General features: G+C 44.6%; 1 protein-coding gene across 1 annotated transcript in view; it reads right to left on the bottom strand.

Annotated features, from left to right (window-relative positions):
- Nucleotides 1-5,270: 5,270 nt before the first annotated feature.
- Nucleotides 5,271-23,991, bottom strand: part of LOC137319071 (brain and acute leukemia cytoplasmic protein-like) — a 40,395-nt gene continuing 21,674 nt past the window's right edge. Inside the window, exon 3 of the mRNA XM_067981461.1 lies at nt 5,271-12,654. Coding sequence (XP_067837562.1) covers nt 12,541-12,654 — 114 coding nt within the window. The 3' untranslated portion in view covers nt 5,271-12,540. The remainder of the gene's footprint in view (nt 12,655-23,991) is intronic.

The raw sequence follows: 23,991 nt of genomic DNA, 5'->3' as shown, positions 1-23,991 counted from the left end.
CTCATTTTTCGGTACGCCTGGTGCTGCTCCTGGCATGCTCTTCTACACTCCTCATTGAACCAGGGTTGATCCCCTGGCTTGTTGGTAATGGTAGAGTGAGGAATATGCCGGGCCATGAGGTTAGAGATTGTGCTGGAATACAATTCTGCTGCTGCTGATGGCCCACAGCGCCTCATGGATGCCCAGTTTTGAGCTGCTAGATCTGTTCTGAATCTATCCCATTTAGCACGGTGGTAGTGCCACACAACACGTTGGATGGTGTCCTCAGTGCGAAGACGGGATTTCATCTCCACGAGGACTGTGCAGTGGTCACTCCTACCAATACTGTCATGGACAGATGCATTTGCGACAGGTAGATTGGTGAGGACGAGGTCAAGTAAGTTTTTCCCTCGTGTTGGTTCGCTCATCACCTGCCGCAGGTGCTACCGAGCCACTCTTGGTGATGGATATTGAAGTCCCCCACCCAGAGTATATTTTGTGCCCTTGCTACCCTCAGTGCTTCCTCCAAGTGGTGTTCAACATGGAGGAGGACTGATTCATCAGCTGAGGGAGGACGGTAGGTGGTAATCAGCAGGAGGTTTCCTTGCCCATGTTTGACCTGATGCCATGAGATTTCATGGGGTCCAGAGTCAATGTTGAGGACTCCCAGGGCCACTCCCTCCTGACTGTATATCACTGTACCGCCACCTCTGGTGGGTCTCTCCTGGCGGTGGGACAGGACATACCCAGGGATGGTGATGGAAGAGTCTGGGACGTTGGCTGAAAGATATGATTCTGTGAGTATGGCTATGTCAGGCTGTTGCTTGACTAGTCTGTGGGACAGCTCTCCCAATTTTGGCACAAGTCCCCAGATGTTAGTAAGGAGGACCTTGCAGGGTCGACTGGGCTTGGTGTTTTGCCGTTGTCGTGTCCGGTGCCTAGTGGTCCGTCCGGTTTTATTCTTATTATGACTTTTCGTAGCAAGATTTTACAACTGAGTGGCTTGCTAGGCCATTTCAGAGGGCAATTAAGAATCAACCACATTGCTGTGGGTCTGGAGTCACATATAGGCCAGACCGGGTAAGGACGGCAGGCTTCCTTCCCTAAAGGACATTAGTGAACCAGATGGGTTTTTACGACAATCCGGTAGTTTCATGGCCATCATTACTGATACTAGTATTTTAATTCCAGATTTTATTTTAATTAAATTTAATTAATTAATTGAATTTAAATTCGCCAGCTGCCGTGGCGGGATTTGAACTCATGACTCTGGATTTTAGTCCAGGCCTCTGGATTACTAGCCCAGTTATGTTACTGGGCTAGTAATATTGACACAATATTAACTATCTTACTCAGAGGCTAAAAGCATGTCTTCTGTAAAGTGGTACCGAAGAGGATGTTCTTTGGAAATTGTAGCTACAGTACGTTAGTAGGACAGAGTATCGGGAGTTTCACTCTGCATCTGGTCTGTGTTTGACCTGACCTGAGAGCAATTGATGCTGACACTGGCTGTCAATAATGGGAAAATATGCTATTCTCCAGCACTGATATCCCCCATTGTTATAAGCACAAATATTCCCTAAGAATTGTATGTAAATTTATACATAAATGAACACTATACACATACAAGGATTCAGTTTTATTTTACCAATACTTGTAATAATTCATTGCTAGAAAGGCTTTGTCTGTCTGTCTGTTACTGCAAGGCCAAAAATCTGCAGATTACAATCCCAGCACTTACAATCCCAGCAATTACAATCCAAGCAGATAAAATCCCAGCAATTATAATCCCAGCAATTACAATCCCAGCAGTTGTAATCCCAGCAATTATAATCCCAGCAATTACAATCCCAGCAGTTACAATCCCAGTAGTTATAATCCGAGCAATTATAATCCCAGCAGTTGTAATCCCAGCAATTACAATCCCAGCAGTTGTAATCCCAGCAATTATAATCCCAGCAATTACAATCCCAGCAGTTACAATCCCAGTAGTTGTAACCCGAGCAATTATAATCCCAGCAGTTGTAATCCCAGCAATTATAATCCCAGCAGTTACACTGGGATCATACCCGGCAGTGCATTCCAGCACTGACTCCACCAGAGTTTTCAGGTACTGTGGGAGGTCTACTCATTTGAATGACGCTGGCGGACGCCCACACTACCATGGGTGATTCTGCCCCACACTGCTGGAAACTCTGGCACACAACTGCCCATCTGAGGGGAGTACCTAGGCTCTCCCCAAAGACCCCATTTAGTGCCCCCTTTTGTATGGGGAAGATCCTAAAATTTTCCCCATCTTTGGGGGTTTCCCTAGCATGGACCCTCCTCAGTGGGGCCACTTCTGCCTTTCTGAAGGGCTGGTGCTTGGTGTATACTAGTCTCCAGCTTTACACCAGGCCCCTGGCCTAGATTCTCCCCCAGCGGGACCCACCACTGCCCTTATGGTACACCTCATCTGACTTGGCATACTGGCCTCCAGTCTAATGCAAGGTCCATTCTGGGCCTTACAAGTTGGAACTCCCAGCATAGGGAGTCTTCACTCCTGGCTCCACCCCAATTGAAATCACTGCCCTTGTCAGTGGTGTTTTCCAGGCCATTCTGCAGGCATCGATGGAATGGCTGAGAAAATTTGGTCCCTGTGTCTGAAACTAAAATTGAAGACAGTAACAATAGCCTTGATATTACCGCCCCCCCCCCACCGACACACTCTCACCCATCGTGAGAGGGGGTGGAGGTTAAAAATGAAATGCGCGGTATACAACCCCAACCCCAATTTCCAAGGAACATGCATCCAAAGCCTTTTTTTATGGCGGTGGATATTGCGGCATCTCAGTTTCCTGCCGTGAAGTGGCTGGATGCTTAATTAATATATTTAAATTGGGCTCCTCAGGGGTCGGGAAGCTCGAAAGTGAAACGGAGGCAGGAACTGCCAGCTGCCCAAGGTAAGTGCCTCCCTTCATGTCTTCTATATAATTTATATTACTGGATATTGGCTCCAGAGAACTTTCAGATTCCAATCTTTCCTGTAGAAACCACAATGGGTTTATCACAAGTGGAGGCAAGCTATCTTATGCTATCAATCAGCCACAATAATATAAATTGTGAATTTATAGATTTTAACAAGTATATTTCGGGATTACTGCATCGGAGCTGAGAAAAACTGTTGCCAGTATTAGTGGATGAATGCTTAATGCATTCATATGATATTCCTCTGTCTGATATTTTAGTGTAGATATTGAACCAACAACAATTTGCATTTATATAGTGCCTTTAACGTTGAAAACATCCCAAGATACCTCACCGAGGTGTAACCAGAAAAAAATTGACATCGCACCAAAGAAGGAGCTATTAGGAGTGGTGACTAAAAACTTGATCAAAGACATGGGTTTTTAGGAAGGTCTTCAAGGAGGGGAGGGAGGTGGAGGGACCGAACTGTTTAGGGAAGGGATCCAGAGCATGGAGCCTAAGTCGTTAAAGCCTCAACTGCCAATGGTTGAGCGAAGAGAGTGAGGATGGACAAGAGGCCAGAGTTGGAGGAATAGGGAGTTCTGGGGACCTGTAGGGCTGGAGGAGGTTGCAGAGATAAGGAGGTGCGAGGCCATGAAGGGGTTTCAACATGATGATGAGAATTTTAAATTGGAGGCTTTAGGGTACTGGCAGCCAATGTAGTTCAGCAAGGTCTGGGGTGATGGGTGAGCAGGACTTGGGTACGGGATAGGATACGGGGAGTAGAGTTTTGGATGAGCTGAAGTTTATGAAGAGTGGAAGATGGGATGCTGGCCAGGAGAGCACTGGAGGTGACAAAGGCATGGATGGTTTCAATAGCAGATGGTAAGGAAAGAAGCAGGCGATATTTCAAAGGTGGAAGCGGGCATTCTTTGTGATGGAGAAGATATGGGGTTGGAAGCTCAGCTCAAGGACAAACAGGATGCCAAGGTTGCAAACAGTCTGCTTCAACCTGAGTCAGTGGCCAGGGAGAAGGATGGAATCGGTGGCAAGAGTATGGAGTTTGTGAGGGGGTTGAAGACAATGGCTTTGGTCTTTTCAATGTTGAGTTGGAGGAAATTGCAGCTCATCTAAAATTGGATGTCTGACAACACAGAGGCAATGGAGGAGTCGAGAGAGGTGGTGGAGAGATAAAGCTGGGTTTCATCAGTGTGGAAGTTGGCCACTTGTATGGTAGATCCTTGGGGGACTCCAGAAGTAACAGTGCAGGGATGGGAAGAGAAGGCATTGCTAGAGATGCTCTGACTATGATCCTATAGGTAAGACTTGAACCAAGCAAGGGCAATTCCACCAAGCTGGACAACAGAGGAGAGGCATTGGAGGAGGATAGTGTGGTCAAATGGTTCAAAGGCTGCAGAAAGGTCAAATAGGTCAGGGGGGATAATGCACGTGGTCACAATCACAGAGGATGTTATTTGTGACTGTTGTTCGGGCCATATTGTTGCTATGTCAGGGGCAGAAACTTGATTGGAGAGATTCAAACATGGAGTTGCAGGAAAGATAGGCATGGATTCGGAAGGTCACAACATGTTCAAGAACCTTGAAGAGGAAGGGGAGATTGGAGATGGGATGTAGTTTTCAAGGACAGAGGATTCAAAGGTGTTTTTTTTCAGGAGGGAGTGATAACTGCAGTTTTGAAGCCATTTAAAATAAACAAGCTGATGTCTGCATTAAAATAATGGAAAAAGGAATGTCATATGAATGTATTAAGTGTTGGCCCATTAATTTCACCAACAGAAATTTCTAGGCTTAGATCTGAAACTCAATTTTCAATTGAAACTTATGAAATGCAGATTCAAGAGGATACGGAGCAGTAACATTTTGAGATCCATATCAAGTTAACGTAGGCTTGTGTTTTATGTCAGTGGATGATATATGCATGCATATATATGTGTAGATATATATATATATGATATATTCACCTATCTTTGACTATTTCTCAAGTACTTCCATAAGCTTGCTGTCAGTGTTAAACTTAGCCTGTCCTCATCATTTCTTGATAAATCACTATACAGAGAAACAGATATCCTTGTCATAAAATGTAGCATTTTATTGTGAAGTAAAATTTCATAATAAATTGTGGGAGATGATGAAACCATCTATTGCTGGGGTTATGTGTGGTGAATAGGCATAGCAATGTTCTACTTTTTAGATGCACCAATGAGTCAAACGAATTCCAATCTGCTTTGTTGACATGGCAACAATCTTCAATAAACTACAACTGACACAGAATGAGGAAAGGGTGTGAGAACACAGAGTCCATAGCCAGTTCATTTTTAGTTACAAATGAAAATTAATTTATTTTATACTTTCACATAGCCAAAATTGCATATGTTGCCATAAAATTATTCACCATCTTTCAATACAATATAGAATTCATAATTGTTAGCCAATAGACAGTGGTGCAATTAGGCGTAGTGTAGATAATTTACTTGGGGAAATATTATGTCAAATGTAACACAGCAAAATAACTGTACTTCAAGTCAGAAAGATAAAAAATAGGTTACATAAGTCAATAAAGCATTCCCACTTCAGGAACTAAGACAAGACCAGTTAAACTACCAAAGATCTACACTTACTAATCTGGATCAACCAGATAAATCCAGACTTTAAACGACTGTCCTTCTGTGGAAGGTCACACTCTGAGGTCAACCTCAAAAGCCTAAACTGTCATCAGTAACGATGATGCAAATCAAGATGGCAGTGGGCTGCAAATCTGCATCTGCTGTGTTATCTTTTCAATTTTTTAAAGATTGAACTGTACAATACCAGCACAGAAGGTTCTAGTTGAGAATTGTGCTATCTAAACTCCTGAGGAAATAGCTGTACAAAAGAAGTTCACACCAAATTTGTACTCCACAGTCTTTTTGAACATTGCCAAACATCTGTTGTTTTGCTTTCGTAATGACAATTCTACTTCCTTCCTGATGACACAGCTCTTTTAATAATAGTTTCATGGTCATAAAATGAATCAGTTAAGTTTTAAGCATCTTTCTGTCTGGCAAGCAAATGTTTGATAAATCTCTTAAACTAAAACTTCTAACTGTTTTAGTCACCGAAACACATTGTTTCTGCTTCTTTAGACCTTCGCTGCAGCACGTATATACACGATTGAGGCTAAGTGTGTGCAGCTTCATACAGAAAAAAAACAAGACATTTTATTTAGCTTTTAGATCCAAATATATAGGAGGAAATATAAGCAATACAGAAATATTCCAAAAAGTGCTTTGAATTAAATGCAACCAGTGCTGCAGAGTAACATTAACTAAGCGACAAAAACAATACACAAAAAATGTCACCTAAGAAACCATCCATCATTGAACAGAAATCTACTTGAATAAAAACTTCTCAGACCCCTTTCCAGTATCGTGCATGTGAATAAAGCAGGAGCCCACATCAGATGTCATTCTTTCCATCTATCCACAAAAGATGAAATATGCATCCTAATTTAAACAATATTATTTTATTCTCTGTGTACGACACATTAAAATATTGAAATACCCTACATACTTTGTCTATCCTTTGCATGCAGCCCTAATATTTTTGGATGTAGACTAAGCAAAGACAATGAGAATAAACATCTATCACCTTTATTTACTGTCAAAATAATTTGAGAAACATAGATGCAATATTTATCAGAAGAGACAGATTTTCATATCAAGATGGATGAACATGTCTGGATGCAAAGTTGTGGGTAACTTGTCAGGCACTGGGAGGTGATCAATGAATATTAAAGCCTGTTGCTATGCATTCATATTGAAACTCACTCTGGGACCAAGTTTGTCTGTATGTGAACAAGATGAATGGAGCCCTTCTTTATTAAGTTGTCATTTCTCCTGTTATTTCACGATACAGCAAGCCTCATTCCGTTGCTGGACTCCTTTTTTGATAGCAGTTGTAATTCAGTGAAAATTTCAAGCAACTTATTTAATAATAAAAAAAATAAAATGTGTACAGATGATTTGAACATTCCAAATTGAGATTCAAAAATCATCTCCAAGTAAACGGAGCCCAAACAATGTGTGAAGGCCTTGGGCAGACCCACTTATGAATAAAATTCCTATGCATTGCCAAAGTACATCTGCAAACTTGGGTGCTTACACTCATGGGCAGCACATTTATGCACATTTTGAATGTACTTGATGACAATAATGGGGACCTATGTTGTTGACCTATGTAGACCTAATTTATAATAAATTCAAAATTACATGTATAGTTCTCTCTCACATAAAACATCTAAACTTTGCAAACATTTAATTTTAAAAGAAAAAAAATGCACATTTGTGCAATGGCATTCCACTGAACAGGATCATTTTAAATGAATGCCCAAAGCACCTACATCCCCGATGGCTCGGTTAGTATGTGTACTGTCTAATTTGGAACTGAGCCAAATGGGAACAGGGCAGGTAAATGTGATTAGGACTAATTGCTCACATGAAGGGTAAACATGACATGGACTGATTGGGTCGAATGGCTTATTTCCATGATCTCTCTCCTTTGTATTTCTATGTCCATGCACTTGGGTGAGATACTGGCGGGCAGCTGATTCCCATGGAACTGTAGCTCAGCATGAGGTAATTCCTTTTAGAGAAGAGGGGAGTAAATTGAACAGGGAAAATCCCTTTAATACATACAGATAAAAGGTATAAAGTGAAGGCAACCAGTATGTAGTTCTCCATTGAATGAATTCCTGATCGTAACTGAGATGCTGGGATGCAAAGTCAAAGTGGGAAAGAGTTAAATATTCCTACATGGTATCAACAACAACAACTTGCATTTATAAAGCGCCTTTAATGTAATAAGACATCCTAAGGCGCTTCAGAGGAGCGTAATCAGACAAAAAAAAATTGACACCGAGCTACGTAAGGAGACATTAGGACAAGTGACCAAAAGCTTGGTCAAGAGGTAGGTTTGAAGGAGTGTCTTAAAGAAGGTAAGAAAGGTGGCGAGGCGGAGAGATTAGGGAGGGAATTCCAGAGCTCAGGGCTTTGACAGTTGAAGGCAAGGCCTCCAATAGATCAGCGAAGGAAGTAGGCGATGCACAAGTGGCTAGAATTGTTGGAATGCAGAGTTCTCAAAGTGTTGTAGGGCTGGAGGAGGTTACAGAGATAGAATGGGGTGAGGCAATAGAGGGATTTGAACACAAGGAAGAAAATTTTAAAATCAAGGCTAACATAAAAGGGAATCCAAAAGCCTTCTCTAGGCATATAAATAGTAAACGGGTAGTAGGAGGAGGGGTGGGGTCGATTAGGGACCAAAAAGGAGATCTACGCATGGAGGCAGAGGGCATGGCTGAGATACTAATTGAGCACTTTGCATCTGTCTTTACCAAGGAAGAAGATGCTGCCAAAGTCACAGTAAAAAGGGAGGTACCTGAGATACTGGATGGGGTAAAAATTGATAAAGAGGAAGTATTAGAAAGACTGGCTGTGCTTAAAGTAGGTAAGTCACCTGGTCTGGGTGGGATGCATCCTAGGTTGCTAAGGGAAGTAAGGGTGGAAATCGCAGAGGTGCTGGCCATAATCTTCCAATCCTCCTTAGATACTCGGATGGTGCCAGAGGACTGGAGAATTGTAAATGTTACACCCTTGTTCAAAAAAGGGTGTAGGGATAAACCCGGCAACTACAAGCCAGTCAGTTTAACCTCAGTGGTGGGGAAGCTTTAGAAACGATAATGCGGGACAAAATTAACAGTCACTTGGACAAATGTGGATTAATAAAGGAAAGCCAGCACAGATTTGTTAAAGGCAAATTGTGTTTAACTAACTTGATTGAGTTTTTTGATGAGGTAACTGAGAGGGTTGATGGGGGTAATGCGGTTGATGTTGCTTTTATGGACTTTCAAAAGGCGTTTGATAAGATGCCACATAATAGGCTTGTCAGCAAAATTGATGCCCATGGAATAAATGGGGCAGTGGCAGCTTGGATACAAAATTGGCTAAGTGACAGGAAACAGAGAGTAGTAGTGAACGATTGTTTTTCGGACTGCAGGAAGGTATACCGTGGTGTTCTCCAGGGGTCGGTACTAGGACCACTGCTTTTTTGATATATATTAATGACTTGGACTTGGGTGTACAGGACACAATTTCAAAATTTGCAGATGACACAAAACTTGAAAGTGTAGTAAACAGTGCGGAGGATACTGATAAACTTCAAGAGGACACAGACAGGCTCGTGGAATGGGCAAACATGTGGCAGATGAAATTTAATGCAGAGAAGTGTGAAGTGATACATTTTTGCAGGAAGAAGGAGGAAAGGCAATATAAACTAAATGATACAATTCTAAAGGGGGTGCAGGAACAGAGAGACCTGGGGGTATATGTGCATAAAACTTTGAAGGTGGCAGGACAGGTTGAGAAAGCGGTTAAAAAAGTATATGGATCCTGAGCTTTATAAATAGAAGCATAGAGTACAAAAGCAAGAAAGTTACATTGAACCTTTATAAAACACTGGTTTGACCATAACTGGAGTATTGTGTCCAATTCTGGGCACTGCACTTTAGAAAGGATGTGAAGGCCTTACAGAGGGTGCAGAAAAGATTTACTAGAATGGTTCCAGGGATGAGAGACTTCAGTTACGTGGAGAGACTGGAGAAGCTGGAGTTGTTCCCCTTAAAGCAGAGAAGGTTGGGAGGAGATTTGATAGAAGTGTTCAAAATCATGACAAATTTAGATAAAGTAAATAAAGAGAAACTGTTCCCATTGGCGGAAGAGTCGAGAACCAGAGGACACAAATTTAAGATGATTGGCAAAAGAACCAAAGGCGATGTGAGGAAAAACCTTTTTATGCAGCGAGTAGTTATGATCTGGAATGCATTGCCTGAAAGGGTGGTGGAAGCAGATTCAATCATGGCTTTCAAAAAGGAATTGGATAAATATTTGAAGGGAAAAAATTTACAGGGCTATGGGGAAAGAGCGGGGAATGGGTCTTTTTTTTATTCATTCATGGGATGTAGGCTTCGCTGGCAAGGCCAGCATTTATTGCCCATCGCTAATTGCCCTTGAGAAGATGGTGGTGAGCCGCCTTCTTGAACCGCTGCAGTCCATGTGGTGAAGCTACCCCCACAGTGCTGTTAGGTAGGGAAGTCCAGGATTTTGACCCAGCAACGATGAAGGAACAGCGATAAATTTCCAAGTCGGGATGGTGTGACTTGGAGGGGAACATACAGGTGGTGGTGTTCCCATGCACCTGCCGCCCTTGTCCTTCTAGGTGGTAGAAGTCGCGGGTTTGGGAGGTGCTGTCGAAGAAGCTTTGGCGAGTTGCTGCAGTGCATCTTGTAGATGGTACACACTGTAGCCATGGTGCGCCGGTGGTGGAGGGAGTGAATGTTTAAGGTGGAGAATAGGGTGCCAATCTAGCAGGCAAATGGATTGCCCTTACAAAGAGCCGACACAGGCTCGATGGGACAAATAGCCTCCTTCTGCGCTGTAAGGATTCTATGATTCTACGATTCTAAGGCAGTCGGGGACTGGGAGCCAATATAGGTCAGCAAGCACAGGGGTGATGGATGAACAGGACTTGGTGCGAGCACATAATTATTCCAACTATGAAATACTGAAACAAAATTTTGTTATGAAAAGTGTTATAAACTCATTAAATATGGGATGGAATATTTTAGCAAATATTTTGTGATGGAATAAAGAAATTAAAATTCACCCTGTATCATAATACTGATCTCCACATTAAAAGCGCACATTTAAAGTCAGTGAAAATATAAAAAATAATTTTTATAGAGAGATCTCAAATTTAAGCAGTTGTGAATTTGACCTGTATCCTCCCCCCATTCCTGATCCCCCAATCAGTAGACCAGTGGATATATTTTTCTCTGGTTGCTAAGAAAAAAAGCCAGTGCATTGAATTTTTTGCTCACATTAGTAACTGGAGGAAAATAAACCTACATTAGTTCAAGTTTCAGGGTTGTCACTCACACTCTCCTGTCCTGCCTTATGTTGCACGGATCATGTATTTCAGATGAACTATCCTATGGAATAGTGGGTGTTCTGACTCAGAGAGTTGTGATGAATCCTGCTCCTTACTGTCCAGTCTTACAGCAGCACTAACAATAGCTGTGCAAAACTCTTTAGTCCCACTCTTGCTTGCAAAACATAGGGCAGTGAGTGGTAGCTGGCAGTGAAAAAAAGGAAAAATAATGATGAGTTATTTTCTACAAATGAAATTTCAACGGTTATCTAGATGGAACACTTCATGGTAGCAAAACACTTCTATCTCTTCGGGAAAGGGGAATGGGGAGAGGAAGTGAGAAATATATTGGCCCAGAAATTGCTTAAAAAAGATCGGTGAGCTCAACAGCGCTCACCGTTGTTAGTAGCGAAATCGAGGAGCAAGTTTTGGCATTTGCACATGCGCATTCAAACGCGGAAATCCTGAACTTGCTCCTCCTGGTTCGCTGGCGGTATGATAGATTCAAATTAACGGGATGTCGCCAGCTGGAATCAGTGAAAACAATGGACCAGCGCCAAATTGTTCTTCTGCCCAGCTGATAAGTAACTAATATCGCCACAAAACAGGTACGCCTTGCCAGGTCTAAACTAAGTTTTAACAGCGCAGTAAGTCTTAATGGCTGCCAAACAACTGAAAATTAACTTTTAAAAATGTGGAGTCTCATTAATCCTTATTTTAATAGTTTTTGGTCATTAAAAAAAATTTTAAAATTAAAAAAACATTTTTAAAAACTTTTCCCTGCTATCTCTTTAATTCGATTATTTCTTACCCTCTCTTTTTTTCACTGTCTGTAACTGTTTTTACAAATGATTTTAACGTTGTACCTTTCACTTCCTGAATTTTTCGTACCAGCTTGCAGAAAATGTTCGCAGCGTGTCAAAAATGCTGCAATCTGATTGGTCGAGCGGAGAAATCGCTCCTCTCACTTCTCCTATGGTCCCAGCTTTGCTGGGCTCTTCTCCGCTTCCTATTAGAGGAAGTGCACCCAGTAAGTTAGTGGGTTAGCATAAATCTATGGAGCAGCAAACACTGTTGGTTCGCCGCTCCGAGCAATTTCTGGGCCATTGCATTAAGCATTTCTATTAGGCAATATAGAGCAATACGGAGTGACCCCTGTTGAAATTTGTTCCATCCGTCAAAATTAAAAGACAAGAACCTGGACAGCAGAAAAACAGGTTTAAATCCAGCCTATGTAGATCAGAGAACTGAAGAGATCTTTTTAATTAGTGTAAAATTGTCCATTTGACTCCAACTGCAAACAAGATCAGTAGATCCATAGGAAAACCTACATGCATATTTCAGGTTACCTAGATCTTGCATGTGTTCAGAATTCTAGTTAAAATCATACATACGCATTGGCACATTGATTACAGCTCTATTTTGCTTTTTCAAAATAACGTAGGAAGATCTACATCACTGAATTTTCAATGAATCTTCAGACGTTGGTTCTCAAGGCACAGAGAAATAATTATTTTCCGCTCAATTTGAAGGTTTTTCAGCAATTCATTTCTTTAAGTCTTCTTGTGGCGATGGATCTAAAGTGCAAACAGTATTGATCTCTTTGCCCTGTAAGCTCCTGGGTTAATTGCTTTTTTACTTCATGTAGTTCTCCATTTTTCTTCCATCTGACTCAATTGAACAGATACTTTTTGTGACATGAATGCTGACTTCTTTTGCTGGCATTTTGTTGGCATCCCGTTTTTTCTTCTAAGTAATCAGAAATAGGTTATTAAGTTTAAAAAGGGTTAAAAACATCAGATTCCAATGAAGAACTGAAGAGGTTTGGCAAGATGATTGCTGGATGTTGACCAAAGCACCTATCTAATCCTTTAATGGGTTTGACATTTATGCACATAAAACACATTGTAGAAAAATGGATATCTGAGAACAGGTTACTAGACTACGATCTAATTGAAAAATTGTAATACCTTGATAACCAGAGGGTAGATTTTAACGCCAGGCATTGAACAGGCGAGCAGCAGGTGAAATGCCAACTTGTTCCCACTGGCAAGAGGCCTGAGCCATATTGAGGGCTGGGCCTTATTACCCTGAACGGGTGTCTCACTGCAGCTTGTCGACTGCAGGCTGATGCAATATTGGGCAGCCCAGAGGCCGACCCAGCTGGTGGGAAGTTTGGTCCTGGGGGAAATCGTGAAGAGCGGAAGCTTGGGGCGGCAACGGCCCACATTATTCTTGTGGAGCCCTGAGGAGCACTACTGGTCCATTTAGCCCCACAAAAATAATTATTTACTTACATTTTGGTGGCCTCTTCCTCTTCACTGCCCAGTTCAACTGGGCAGACGGTTCAACTTGGTAGAGCATGCATGGCACAGTCCCATGTCTAGAAGACTCACGTGTAAATAACTCCACGGGAATTGCGAGCGATTGCCTGCCCAGGCCATTCACGGTACCTCTCCTTGAAGGTAGCTAAAGCTCCGAACTGAATTTTGCTTTGTAACCCTCATTTACACCATTTTAGCAAACAAGCACCCTCATCATTAACTAGCACATTGTCTAATTCTTGCTGAGTTTTAATGTTATCTTCCTGATCCAATGTTATCTCCCTATTCCAACGTTATGTCAGCAACCTTTGCTTATCTTTGCCCTTCCTGAACTATGAGTGTCATTGTGATCAAAGATAGGATCTGCAAGCACATGAAGTGTCAGCTTAAACCAATTCTGATCTACTCATGTTATTTAACCATAATTCCTACATTAACTGTTCTGTCTTTGTTCCATATTAAAAACTATGTAAAAACACACCTATATGCTACATATTGCACTGAAGTGTCAGACTACATTATGCACACAAGTCCATGGAGGGGGCTTGAAGCACAACCTTCTCCCTCAGAGGCGAAAGTGCTACCAATTGGGTGATACTGGCAACTGACCACTATTAACATAATGCATGCAGTTATTAATAAAGATACAGCTTGTGAAATAAAAATCACAATCACAAAATAATTACAGATAAGGGTATTCCACCCTTCAGAATTCATCCAACCAGGGAGATCCTAACATCCCCACTCCTAGCATCCAATTGTTTCTTAAATGATTCCAGGGATCTTGCCTCCACTACTCTATCTGGAAGTTTATTATACATATGTGAAGAATTATATCCAGGTATTGGCCCTAAAATTACTGTTTACTAGTTTGAACCTGTTTCCACTTGTTCTACTCCCATGGTTTAATTCAAAGTAATATTCTGGGTTAACAACCCTTAACAATCTTATATATCTCTATAAGATCACCTCTCAGACACCTCCTTTCTAGGCTGAAAAGCCGAAGTTTCTCCAGTCTTTCATCATAACTCAGACCCGTGACACTGGGATCAGCCGCATGCTTCTTCTCTGCACTGACTCCAATGCTTAAATGTCTCTTGTTTCTTGATGACTAGAACTGGACTCAGTATTCCAGGTGTGACTTGATGAGAGCACTGTAAAGTTTGATCACTACCCCCTCTGAATTGTATTACACTGTTTTTGCTATGTACTTCAATCAACTGGTTTTTATTGATTGCTGCTCTACATTGAAACAAAAGCAAAACACTGCAGATGCTGGAAATATGAAATAAAACCAGAAAATGATGGAAATACTCAGTAGGTCAGGCAGCATCTGAGGAGAGACAAACAGAGTTAACGTTTCAGGTCAATGACCTTTCATCGGAACTGGAAGATGTTAGAGATGAACAGCTTTTAAGCAAGTACAGAGCTAGAGAAAAGGGGGGCAGAAAAGTACAAAAGGGAGAGGTCTGTGATAGGTTGGAGGTCAGGAGTGATTAAATGACAAAAGTGATGATGGTGCAAGGCAAAATGAGGTGATCATGGGACAAGTAAAGAAACAAAAGATGGGTCCAGAGGAGGTGTAAACGGTTACAGCAAAATAGCAGAAAGGAGGGAAGCATGGAAAATCTGACAAATCGGAGAGTGCTGCCATGGCCTGGGAATGTCGTGGAAGAAAGGCAGCTAGACCCCAGGGGTGCGGACCACTTCGCCACCGGAGCCCACCCCAAGCACCAGCTCACACCTCCTCCACTCCCAGTAGCTCTGGTACAGCTATCTGTCCAAGAAAAATGGGAGCGGTGCTTAAGATCTAAAGTTGTTAAATTCAATGGTAAGGCTGGAAGGCTGTAAAGTGCCTAGTATAAGAATGAGATGCTGTTCCTTGAGCTTTTCTCTGGTTTTGTACTTGCTTAAAAGCTGTTCCTCTCTAATGTCTTCCAGTTCTGGTGAAAGGTCATCGACCTGAAACGTTAATTCTGTTTCTCTCTCCACAGATGCTGCCTGACCTGCTGAGTGATTCCAGCATTTTCTGTTTTTATTGCTGCGCTACATTGGTTGGACATGTCGGAGTCAATTTCTGCCTCCCTATTGCCCCATTTATGCTTGTAAACGTTGTAGTAGCAGGAGTAAATTGGAGAAAGAAATCTGCCAATGTAACATTGGAGGTCCACCTGTTCCAATTTAGGCTCCAGCGTTCACACCAGAAACAGGCAGAGACCTAGGGCCCGAATTTACCAGGCCTGCGGGTTCCCAGCGGGTGGTCCTCCGGGAGCGTGGTCAACACGCTCGGCGAAATTAGTGGGTTGCCCACGCGATCGTAGCAGGCAACCCACTAATAGGAATCAATTACCTGCTCCTCCGGGGTCCACGGCGCTGGCCTGCGCGTCGGTCGGGCTGCACATGCGCAGTACGATCTGTCAGCTGGAGGCTCTCTAGTTAAAGGGGCAGTCCTCCACTGACAGATGCTGCAACCAATGGGACAAATTGCAGCATGGAGCAGCCCAGGGGGAAGGCTGCTCCCAGTTTAATGATGCCTCACCCCAGGTATCATCAGATGGGGTGAGGAGGAGGGGGAGGACACAGATCTTCCCCCCGGCGGGCGGGAGGAAGCGGCCTGCCTCTGCCACCAAGAAGGCCTGGCTCGAGGTTGCAGAGGGGGTCACCTGCGCCACCAACATATCGCCCACCTGCATACAGTGCAGGAGGCGCTGCAATGACCGCAGTAGGTCAGCCGCAGTGAGAACACGAAGTCTTTCCCCTACACTCCGTCTGCCACAACACTGCCCCCACCCCACATCTCCTTCGGCACCGCCAACACTATTCTGTCACATCACCCTTCATACCCACTCACACCCCATCCTCATCTTACCTCCACCTACTCACCTCGCCAGTACTCACCCTGCCACTAACACGCAACCCACTCCTCATACAATCTCATTGCTCCATCCCATACTCACCCTCTCGTGCATCTCCCTCACGGCCAGCCTCATTCAACCTGCCACCACCTGTGCTGCAGCCACAGGGCATGCATCACATATGTGCAGTAGGCAGCGTAAGGCAAACGTCTCGTCAGCATGAAGGGGGTGCACAAGGGTGTCTGAGGGTTTGTCATGGGTGTTACCCATATTGAATTTCAGAGCAACAAACAGCACACATTATATTGACACCACCACTGCCATGTCTCCGCGAATCCTGTCCGTTGTGTCCAATAATGCCCGCTCCTGGGTATCACTATGAGGACCCACCACTGATGCCACCCATCGTGTTACTGCAGAGTAGGTGCAGGTGTATTTGCAGGGCTCGTCCGCGCAGACAACTGAGAGACATCGGCGGTGTAGCCGGCTGCACCCTGGAAGGATGCGGAGGAGAAGGTGTGGAGGGCAGTGGTGACTTTGCCAGCGACAGGTAAGCAGTTGGTGCTGGGGCCAGCCAGGAGCAGCTCGGCATGAAAGAGGCTGCAGATCTCCACGACTACATGTCGAGCGAATCTGCGCCTCCCTGTGCACTGCTGCTCGGAGAGGTCCGGGGAGCTCCGCCTCGGTCTGTGGACCCTGTGGCGAGGGTAGTGCCCTCTGCGACGCGTCTCTCTCTGTGGTAGCCCTCCCTCCTGCTGTGCAGGTGGGCGTGCAACAACACCGTGTTGGGGGGATCCACGTCCCTGCGGCGGACGGCGTGGACTGCGAGGCTGCTGGTGCTGGTCATGCTCTTCGTCCTCCGAGGGTCTCCACACACCACCCAACTGGCAGGTGTTGGTCTGAGGGGTTGTGCAGGGTAGGTGTGTGGTTCCTCGGACTGGGGCTGCGGTTTCGTGTCGGTCTGTCCTCTGGCTTGGCGGGGGGTGGTGGAGGGCAGGGGTTGCCCTATGTGACGCGGTGGCCTCCTGCATGGGTGATGGCTCTCCCCCGTGGAGCGCACCTTGGCACCTGCCACAGGCTGCTGGCTGCAACACGCCTGGTTGGAGGGAGACTGTTTCCCCCAGTGTGGGAAACTCACTGCCTTGAACCTAAAATCGTACACTTCCTCTTTTGACAGCTGCTTCAGCTCATTAACTGACCACAACGAGCAAGGTAAGTACTCTCAAGTGGAACCCCGCTGGCTTTAATTGCCTGCGGGATTCCCACCAGCGGGGCTTGCGCGCGCAGCCCCGCACGTCAGCGCGGTACCCGGAAGTGGCCGGGATTTCGTCGCGATCCGGTCACGTGACCGGAGATCGGGATTTTCGGGGCCACCCCGCTGGGAACCCGCCGGAAACACGATCCTAAAATCGAGCCCCTAATTAACATTTTTTTTTATTCGTTCATGGGATGTGGGCGTCGCTGGCAAGGCCAACATTAATTGCCTATCCCTAATTGCCCTTGAGAAGGCAGTGATGAGCCGCCTTCTTGAACCGCTGCAGTCCATGCGGTTATATTCAAATATGGGTCAGCTGATGTTGTCAGGACCTCCAAGGCCATTTTGGTGTCAATCAGTGCCGCCACCACTACTTCCTCAACCCGCCCACAAACTAGGAGTACTATAGGTTGGGAGGCGGCCATTTTCAGCTCTATTTAAAGGGATCCTTAGCTGTAGTCAGGGAAAGCCAGAAGCAGGTCTGGCATTCATTTTTCTTCAGTCTCTTGATAGTTTTGAGTCTTAAAGGCTTCTGTAAGTTCACCTCTTTGTCACTGTGCACTTATACAATTTCTGTGCCTCTGAAATCTGTTGCTCCGTGCGTCCAGGCCTCCCCTTTACTTTGGTGCTGTCGGCCCATGATGAGCACCGACCCACCAGATTTCTCTCCCTCCCAAATGGTGAGCTGCCTATAAGCAGTGTGATTCGTGCTGGCAACTCACCTGTTCTACTTAAATGAGACCCGACCGCTAAATCGATCGGCCCTCCCGCCGACATCATCAGGTGGGCAGAGCGGATGTCCTGCCGACTGTTCACCCGATCTGCACTCCACACCAAAATTGACCCTGTTTAGTGTCAAATCTACTAAGACCTTTTTACTGGTTTAGAATACTCTTACATGTATATAGGAGATGGATTTCCATGGATGCTCTCCTGGTCATCTGTAATTTTGACCGAAGAACCACGGAAACACCATTTTTCCAGGACAAGTGGGAGAACCTCCGTGGAAATTCACACCCATATCGTTTTACTAAAAACTTCTTACTCTAACATATCTTTTCTCTGGTCCCATCAGAAATTCTGTTGTAGTTAGCAAAGGATTGCAGATATCAACAGAATGAACCCCTGACAAGAACTATATAGACCATGCCCATGAATTGATTGTATTTACCCTCTGATTTTTAAATGCACCCTCAAACATGTGACTTAATACCGACTGTTAAATAATAATAATCTGTAAATAGCATTATTTTATTTTTATTAGAGTTAATTACCACCTCAATTAAGTATATAATTATTAGCAATATCCATAATAAAATCTAGTTAAGATTTTCTCTGCTACTGTGTGTGTTGATTCAGGCAGTATGCAATTCACACTTGTGATTCACCACACAGTGAGTTCATCATCTTATATGTTCTAACAGGGGAGACCAAACCCTTTCGCAAACAGGGGAGGAGGGGGAGGGAAGGGAAAGACCAAGTCATCCTGAGTTGCTTTTGTCCATCTCTCTGCAACTGATTACAGAGGATTCCTGGGGGAATGGAGTGTGGCTGGAAGGACCTAAAGAGGTGGGAAAAGTTTTAACAACTGGTATACAACCCTGGATTAGGCCAGAGTCTTCAAAGTGGTGCATAATTTGAGTGTTCACAGCAAGTAGTACCGTTAGCAATTACCAAAGTAAGGGCGATGTGGTAGTACTTGGAAATGTGAGTGGGATTATCATTCTTAATGTTAGGGTACACAGGAGCAAATTTCCAAAGAGTGAACTGTGAGTAAGAGAAATTGAATAGAGGATGATGGACAGGGTATCAACAAGACCAGAGATCTTATTGAGGTCCAAAGAGCAGAGTAGCTGAAAGACCTGGTGGGGATAAAACTTGCTGCAGTCATAGTGGCCTTCTTATTCCTTAATACACTTATTTCTCAAGTAATTATCCAGCTCCCTTTTAAACATCTTGATTGACTTTGCATCCATGACTTTCTGGGGCAGTGTGTGTTCCACAGTCTCACAACCTTTTGTGTATAGAAGTTTTTCCTGGAATTATTTTAACTGGTTTAACTCAAATTCTAAATTAATTCAAAACTAATTAACCAGTTCTGATGAAAGGTCATCGGCCTGAAACATTGGGCCCGATGTTACCAGGGCTGCGGGTTCTCGGTAGGGGGGTTATCGGGCGCGTGGGTAACGCGCCCGGTGAAATTAGTCAGCACCCCGCGTGATTGTAGCATCCAATCCACTAATTGGATCCACTTACCTGCTCCTCCGGGTTCCCCACTGCTGATCTGCGCGTCGGGCGGACTGCGCATGTGCAGTAAGAACTGTCAGCTGGAGGAGCTCTATTTAAAGAGGCAGTCCTCCACTGACAGATGCTGCAACAAATAGAAAAAGTCACAGCATGGAGCAGCCCAGGGGGAAGGCTGCTCCCAGTTTAATGATGCCTCACTCTAGGTATCAATACATGGGGTGAGGAGGAGGGGGAGGACAGAGATCTTCCTCCCGGCGGGCGGGAGGAAGCAGCCTGCCTCTGCCACCAGGAAGGCCTGGCTCGAGGTGGCAGAGGAGGTCACCTGCACCACCAACATATCGCACACCTGCATACAGTGCAGGAGGCGCTCCAATGACCTCAGTAGGTCAGCCAAAGTAAGTACACTTACTCTTTCCCCTACACTCCGTCTGCCACATCACTGCCCCCACCCCACATCTCCTTCAGCACTGCCAACACTACTCTGTCACATCACCCCTCATACCCACTCAAACCTCATCCTCATCTTACCTGCACCTACTCACCTCGCCAGTACTCATCCCGCCACTACCACTCAACCTAATCCTCATACAATCTCATGGCTCTATCTCATACTCACCCTCTCGTGCATCTCTTTCACGGTCAGCCTCACCCAACCTGCCACCACCTGTGCTGCAGCCACAGGGCATGCATCACATATGTGCAGTAGGCAGCGTAAGGCAAACGTGTCGTGAGCATGAAGGGGATGCACAAGGGTGTTTGAGGGTTTGTCATGGTTGTTACCTATATTGAATTTCTGACCAACTCACATTACACATTATATTGGCACCACTACTGCCACGTCTTCGCGAATCTTGTCTGGTTTGTGCAATAATGCCCTCTCCTGAGGATCACCATGAGGACCCACAACTGATGCCACCCATTGTGTCACTGCAGAGTGGGTGTAGGTGTATTTGCAGGGCTCTTTTGCGAAGACGACTGAGAGACGTCGGCGATGTCCCCGGTGGCACCCTGGAAGGATGCGGAGGAGAAGTTGTTGAGGGCAGTGGTGACTTTGACAGCGACAGGTAAGAACATGGTGCTCGGGCCAGTCAGGAGCAGCTCGGCATGAAAGAGGCTGCAGATGTCCACGACTACATGTCGAGTGACTCTGAGCCTCCGTGTGCACTGCTGCTCAGAGAGGTCCAGGAGGCTGAGCCTCGGTCTGTGGACCCTGTGGCGAGGGTAGTGCCCTCTGCAACGCATCTCTCTCTGCGGTAGCCCTCCCTCCTGCTGTACAGGTGGATGTGTCACAGCACTCTGTTGTGGAGCTCTACGTGTCAGAGGTGGACGGCGTGGATGGCGAGGCTGGTGATGCTGTTCGCCCTCCGAGAAGGTCATGACTGCAGCTACGGCGGCCCCCATCCGGAAGATGTACATCTGAGGGGGTCCGCAAGGTAGGTACATGTCTCTGGACACCGGGGTAAGTGTGCAAGTTGGTGACTTTGACTGTCAGGAGGAGGGTGGTGGAGGCCAAACTTTGTCCCAAGTGACAGAGTGGCCTCCTGCAATGAGTGAGGGTCTCCCACCCCCACCTGTCAAATGGACCTTTGCAGCTGCCACAGGCTGATGGCTGCAACAGGTCCATTTGAACTGGGAGTGTTTCCCCCAGTATGGGAAACAGTCCCAGTTTGCTCCAAAATCCCACTCCTCCTCACATAATCCCTCAATCAGGTCAGTTAATGACCTGAACAAGACAAATAAATACCTTCAAGTGGAACCCTGCTGGCTTTAATTGCCTGCGGGATTCCCACCAGCGGGGGCTGCGCGCGCACGCTGGCGCGTCAGCGGGGAACCCGGAAGTGCGCGGGTTTGAGGCGGGCTCCGGTCCCGCTCCGGGATTTCCCGATTTTCGGGGCCCCCCCCGCCAGAAACGCACCCGATAGCGGGTGCTAAAATGCTGCCCATTAACTCTATTTCTCTCTCCACAGATGCTGCCTGTCCTGCTGAGTGTTTCCAGCATTTTCAGTTTTTATTTCAGATTTACAGCATCTGCAGTATTTTTCTTTTGTTCTAAATTATGTCCCTTTGTTCTGGATTCTCCTACTAAAGGGAGGAGTCATTCCTTATCTATCCTGATAATTCCTTTTATTATTTAATATATCTTAACCCAGTACCCCCTCTACTCCAGGGACTATAACTCAAGTTTGCCCAGTCTCTCATTGTAACTCAGTCCCTTCATCCCAAGTAACACCCTAGAGAATCATCAGTAGACTTTATCCTTGGCCAGAATATCCTTCCTAAGATGCAGCATCCAAAATTAAACACATTGGGCCAGAAATCGCTCGGAGCAGCGAGGCTATGGTCACCGCCGTTCCTGCGAATTAAATTAACAAAATTACTTACTGCGGGCATCAAATTGCTTGAATTTGAACTTTAAAAAAAATTGTGCGCTATCGACCCAGCCTCTGAGCCGCTGGAAAAGTCTGTGGGGAGAAGACACGCCCACAAAATCGGTCAAGAAGAGAAGTCACGCCCACAGGTTCAACCTGCATTGCTCAAACAGGCAAGCAGACTTCGTTCATTGAAAGTTAGTATTCTGAATGTAATTGTAAATTTTTTAATACAAAAAGTCAAAGAAATAATAGAATTAAATTAAGGAGGCAGAAAGGAAAAGTAAAAAAAAAATTTATTATAAAAAATATTTTAATGACCAAAAACTATTAAAATAAGGAGTAATATTAAATTCCCCATTTTGAAAAGTTAATTTTTAGTTGTTTGGCAGTCATTAAGACTTACTGCGCTGTTAAAACTTAGTTTAGACCTGTATTTTTGGCGTACCTGTTTGGTAGCGTAATTAGTTACTTTCCAGCTGGGCAGATAAGCAAGTTGGTGCTTTTTCAATGATTTCCCTGATTGCAGTTTGCGATGTCCCTTTAATTCGAAGCTGTCATATCGCCGACGAACCAGTAGGAGCATGTTCCGAATTTCCGCGTTTCACTGCACATGTGCAAATGCCGGAACTTGCTCCTTCAATTCGCCACCAACAACGGAGAACGCTGTTGAGCTCCTACGTTATTTCGGGAGCAATTTCTGTCCCATTATTTCAAATGATGTTGGACCAATGCTTTGCATAATTCTAGTAGTATTTCCTTTCTTTTATATTTTAAATTTCTTGTGATGAAGCCCAACTTCTCATTAGCTTTTTTGATTGCTTTTTGCATCTGTGAGCCAGTTTTTAATGACTTATGCAACCAGGCCTCTAAATCTCTCTGCTCATCTAGTCCCCATAGCACTTCATTGTTTAGATTATACTCCCTTCTGGCATTCTTGTTTTACACTCTGTTGCAGCAAATTGAATCCTGCATCATTCTGCCCATTTAGTTAACCCATCTAAGTCCATTAGCATTACATTAAGTTACAAGGAAACTACAGCACAGAAACAGGCCATTTGGCCCAACTAGTCTATGCCAGCGTTTATGAGCCTCCTCCCTCCCTACTTCATCTAACTCTATCAGCATACCCTTCTATTTCTTTCTCCCTCATGTGCTTATCTAGTGTCCCCTTAAATGCATCTATGATATTCGCCTCAACTACTCCTTGTGGTAGCGCATTCCACATTCTTACCACTCTTTGGGTAAAGAAGTTTCTCCTGGATTCCCTATTGGATTTATTAGTGACTATTTTATATTTATGACCTCTAGTTTTGGACTCTCCCATGCAATTTTCCTCCTAGTTTAATATAATTTGCAACCTGGATATATTGCCCTGTATTCCCAAATCCAGATGTTTAAAATCTTGCTTAAAAAGAACAATTCATTATTTTCCTACACCTAGTGCACAGAGGAAATCTTCACCTCATGGCCTAGAAATTTGGCTGCCCAGCGCCTATTTTTCGGTTGCCTGTTAGTGTCCGCAGCTCGCTGGCTCGAAGATATTGAGGCCTGAGGCCTAATGTCGGGTGTGCCACGGGCCTCACTATTCAGGCACTGGTATCGCTCCTTGCGTGCCCAAAAGTGGACGCACTTGAATTTCTAGGCCCATGTGTTTAAATGGGTTTGTAATCTGCCTCACTCTTTTTGATCCTAAATCACACTCATTATATTTCCCCAATGTTAACAGTTCTGAATATATGTTCATGAATTACGTCACAAGAGGAAGGTAGCCCCTTGGGTAAGTATCATCCCTGATGGGTCAGTCTGACTTTAGATGGACTTTATTCTGTTATTTCTAATTCAGTCAAATCAAAGTGAATTTGCTGAAAGTTAACTGTCTAAAGACTACCTTTCAATTTTTTATGGGCTACAAGATAAGGCAGCATACTGACGTTCTGACAAGTCACACCATAGATTGGTAGCAAGTGGATTTACAAACACAATGGGGTTAGGTTTATTCTTGTAGCACAATGCCCAATGCAATTGTGTAAAGC

Source organism: Heptranchias perlo, chromosome 3, assembly GCF_035084215.1.
Source record: "Heptranchias perlo isolate sHepPer1 chromosome 3, sHepPer1.hap1, whole genome shotgun sequence".
NCBI lineage: Eukaryota > Metazoa > Chordata > Chondrichthyes > Hexanchiformes > Hexanchidae > Heptranchias > Heptranchias perlo.
Note: the sequence above shows the minus strand (reverse complement) of the source record. Positions and strands in the feature narration are given on the sequence as shown.